The sequence below is a fragment of the Pezoporus occidentalis genome, unplaced genomic scaffold (assembly GCF_034315485.1).
Source record: "Pezoporus occidentalis ecotype Australia unplaced genomic scaffold, CSIRO_AGI_Poc_V1 ctg2663, whole genome shotgun sequence".
NCBI lineage: Eukaryota > Metazoa > Chordata > Aves > Psittaciformes > Psittacidae > Pezoporus > Pezoporus occidentalis.
Window position 1 is genome coordinate 1 of NW_026914571.1, and position 4,387 is coordinate 4,387.

General features: G+C 52.0%; 1 protein-coding gene across 1 annotated transcript; it reads right to left on the reverse strand.

Annotated features, from left to right (window-relative positions):
- Window positions 1–2,717: 2,717 nt before the first annotated feature.
- On the reverse strand, window positions 2,718–3,288 carry LOC134166617 (olfactory receptor 5AS1-like; the record flags this gene model as incomplete). The annotated part of the gene is made up of 1 exon (XM_062624412.1): window positions 2,718–3,288. A coding segment is annotated over exon 1 (571 nt), but the record flags the coding sequence as incomplete, so codon positions are not given.
- Window positions 3,289–4,387: the final 1,099 nt, after the last annotated feature.

Sequence of the window (4,387 nt, forward strand, 5' to 3'; positions counted from 1 at the left end):
CTGCGTGGTCTCCTGCATCCTCCTGGGCTCGGCGGCGGCCCGGGGGGATGCTCTCGGCCGTCGCGGGGCTGGGCTCCTCCCGCGGGGCTCGGCTCCTCCGCGGGCTCGGCTCTTCCGCGGGGCTCGGCTCCTCCGCCGCCTTCCCCCGCTACTCGGCAGCCGCCTCCTTCCTCTCCTCGACCGCCCCGACCTCCTCCACCGGCAGCCGCCCCCTGCGCCTCCGGCCCCGCTCCGCCCCGTTTGGTCCCCGGCCCCGGGCCGGTTCGGCTCCGCCGGCTCCCCCGCTCCCTGGCTCCCCGCAGCCTCACGAAGATGGAGAGTAGGGTGAGGGCCGGGGCGGTGAAGAGCAGCCGGACGGCCAGGTACAAGTCCACGGCCACTCCTCCCCCCTGCTGCTGGAGCCCACCGTTTACAAGCCATTGCCATAAAGCACAGTGAGACAAGAACCTTAGCCCAGGCCCCATACTTGATAAACATTTCACAGAAAAACCGGCTCTACGTAATTCAATTCTGAAGCGGGGATAAGAAAACAACTCTGAGAGCCAATAAATCAGCTTTGTGACGAGTACTATTAATCCAGTCAAATCTGTCGTTATCTCAACCCTTCGTGCCCCACGTTGGGCCCCAAAAAAAGAACTGTCGTGGTTTAAACCCAGTCAGGTAATTCGTTGCTCATTTCCCCCCCTTTCTTGCCCTCCCCCTGCTCCGGGGGGCAGGGGGGAAATCGAAAAGAATGCAACTCCCACGGGTTGAGATAAGAACAGTTTAGTAACTAAGGTATAACACAAATCACTACTGCTACCACCAATAATAATAATGATAAAGGAAATAAAAGGGAAGGTACCATCTCACCACCAGCCGCCCGATAACTCGCCCCCCCACCCGACCAAGCTCTGACCGATACCTCCCCCAACCCAGCAGTCCCCCAGCCCTTCCGGCAAACTCCCAGTTACCTCCTGGGCATGACGTGCTGTGGTATGGAATACCTCTTTGGTCCCTGAATGCTTCCCCTAGATGAAGAGACATTATAAAACCCTTAGTAGAAATATTGAATGATAACCTTGTCCCAGACATTTAGAAAACACAAAGGATGGGGCAGATAGAACAGAAAACGAAGCTATGAAAATGTGGGGAAGGAAGAAAGAGAAGAATGTAGATGGCTTTAGATGTTTTCAATGTCAACCTGTTTTTCTGCTGGAAGGCACCAAACTGACAGTCGGGGAGATGCACTGAAGGAGGGAAGAAAAGGATTTCTGAGTGGTTTTGAATGTCTTTCTTCCCCATTGGGTACTGGGCTAAACCGAAGGCTTGTGAAGTGGGAAAATCAATATAACAGAGGGAGAAATAACCCTCAATCAAAGTTTGGAAACAAGAAAAATGTGTAACTCAAAGATTATTGAAAAGAACTACATGAATCCAGAAATAGGCACTGAGAATACCTGGGTGAGCTTGTGCAGGGTGAATAATGCAGCTTGAAGTCCCAGAAGCAGACAGCTGAGTACCGCACTTGCTCGATCAGCTTCATCAAGATACCCAGGCAAGCAGCACCTTGAGTGCTCAGGGGAGAGGAAGACCCCTGATCCTCCCTCCCAACAGCACTCAGGCCCTTTACACCCCGACTTAAATTCTCAGCTGAGCAGAGGCTCAGATATGACTCGTCCCCATTTAGCACAAAGGCTTTGTTGACCAACAGACTGTCAGAGCTTTATTTCTTAGAATTGCAGCCTGGTTTGTGTTGGAAGGGACCTTAAAGCTCCTCCAGCTCCAACCCCTGCCACAGGCAGGGACCCCTTCCACTAGAGCAGCTTGCTCCAAGCCCCTGTGTCCAACCTGGTCTTGAACACTGCCAGGGATGGGGCAGCCACAGCTTCTCTGGGCACCCTGTGCCAGCGCCTCAGCACCCTTACAGGGAAGAGCTTCTGCCTAAGAGCTCATCTCAGTCTCCCCTCTGGCAGCTTCAAGCCATTCCCCTTGGCCTGTCCCTGCAGGCCCTTGGCCAAAGCCCTCCTGCAGGTTTCTTGTACTCCCATTCAGACCCTGGAAGCTGCTCTGTGGACTCTAAGCAGCTTCTCTTCTACAAGCTGCACAGCCCCAGTGTTCTCAGCCTGGCCCCATACGGGATGTGCTCCAGCCCCTGAGCATCCTTGTTGCATCTCTGGACTTGCTCCAGCAGCTCCATGTCCTCTTTGTGTTGGGGACACCAGAGCTGTATCAAATCCTCTTGACCTTCCACCAGTTCATCATTGAGGAAATGCTTATAAAGTAGGCAATGGAGACAGTGGTCAGTGCCTTACCTCAAGCCTGAGCCTCCTATTTGTGGGCTCTACTTTCATTTAGCACAATTTAGACACAAAACACATGGTGCTGTCTCAGGCCTGCTATTAAATACCTGATACTTATTTGGATGAATTACTGAAGGCTCAGGCCTCGCTTAAAACAACCTGAAGCTGTCTGAAGAGAACCATTTGTTGTGCTGGCTTCCATACCCTGCACTTGCTGTATGATCTCCTTATCTCTAATAATGACCAGTAGTGAGCAATAATGACCAATAATGGCCAGTAATGCTCAATTCCATAATCACAGATTCCACATATTCCTTCCTTACCTCCACAGTACTGTAGGGCTCCAAATGTGCTTTCAAACCCTGCATAGGTGTGGCAGCAGCTTTCTCTCCCACAGCCTCCTCAGAGCCCCCTTCACCTCCTTGTTCCTCAGGCTGTAGATGAGGGGGTTGAGGGCTGGGGTGAGGATGGAGTAACACAGCGACACCAGCTTTGCCTGATCCCATGAGGATGCCTCATGAGGCTGGACATAGGTGAGGATCGCGGGTGCGTAGAAGATGGTGATGGCAGCCAAGTGGGAGGCGCAGGTAGAGAAGACCTTCAGCCTCCTCGTGGCCAAAGGGATCTGCAGGACGGTGTGGAGGATGTAGGTGTAGGACACCAGGATCATGAGGAGAGGGCCCACGGTGTTTAACACAGTGTTGTAAAAAAGCAAGACCTCATTTGTGCTTGTGTCTGAGCAGGAGAGCTGCAGGAGGGTGGGCAGCTCACAGAAGAAGTGGTTGATGCTCCTGGCCTGACAGAAGGACAACCTCCCTGCCAGTGTGATGTGCACCAGGGAGGTGAGGAACCCGATGGTGTACACCAGCACCATCATGCCATAGCAACGCGCCCTGGTCATGGTAGTGGTGTAGAGCAGGGGCTTGCACACAGCTGTGTATCGGTCGTAAGCCATTACCCCATAGAGGAAGCACTCAAAGGTAGCCAGAGCCACGAAAATGTACATCTGGGCAAAGCAACCCCAAAAGGAGATGTGGCTTCTCCCCAGCAGGAAGGTCTCCAGAGCTTTTGGGATGATAGCAGAGGAAAGGCAAACATCAGCTCTGGGGCATCAGAGAAACCCAAAAGGATGAAGCCGGAGAGAACCGTGACGTTTCCTGTATCTGTCATTTCAACAAGTTGATGGATTTGGATTGAAATGAAAGGAATCAGTGAAATACACCCCTATGAGAGAAATAATGTGGAAGTTTAGTTGGAGTTCAATCCACAAAGAAAATGCAATAGAAAATGGTGTATTTGTAATGGTGTATTTCTGTGTGTAGCCCAAGATCTGAAGTCAAAGAGGTGAAGGAGCTCATTACACAATTGGTGCCATCTTAAGGCACATCAAGGATAAGAGGGTTATGAGGGGCAGTCAACATGGTTTCACCAGGGGGAAATCATGTTTGACCAATCTCTTAGCCTTTTATGAGGAAATAACGCGGTGGATGGATGATGGCAGAGCGGTAGATGTGGTCTACCTTGACTTCAGCAAAGCATTTGACACAGTCTCCCACAGCATCCTCACGGCTAAATTGAGGAAGTGTGGACTGGATGATCAGGTAGTGAGGTGGACTGCGAACTGGCTGAAGGAGAGAAGCCAGAGAGTTGTAGTCTATGGGGCGGAGTCTAGTTGGAGGCCTGTAACTAGTGGAGTGCCTCAAGGGTCAGTACTGGGACCGGTATTATTTAATATATTCATCAATGATTTAGATGAAGGAATTGAGTGTACTATCAGCAAGTTTGCTGATGACACTAAGCTGGGAGGAGTGGCTGACACGCCAGAAGGCTGTGCTGCCATCCAGCGAGACCTGGACAGGCTGGAGAGTTGGGCAGGGAGTAACTTGATGAAATATAACAAGGGAAAGTGTAGAGTCCTGCATCTGGGCAGGAACAACCCCAGGTTCCAGTCTAGGTTGGGGAACGACCTGTTAGAGAGCAGTGTAGGGGAGAGGGACCTGGGGGTCCTAGTGGACGACAGGATGACCATGAGCCAACACTGTGCCCTTGTGGCAATGTCATCCTGGGGTGTATTAGAAGGGGGGTGGTTAGTAGGTCGGGAGAGG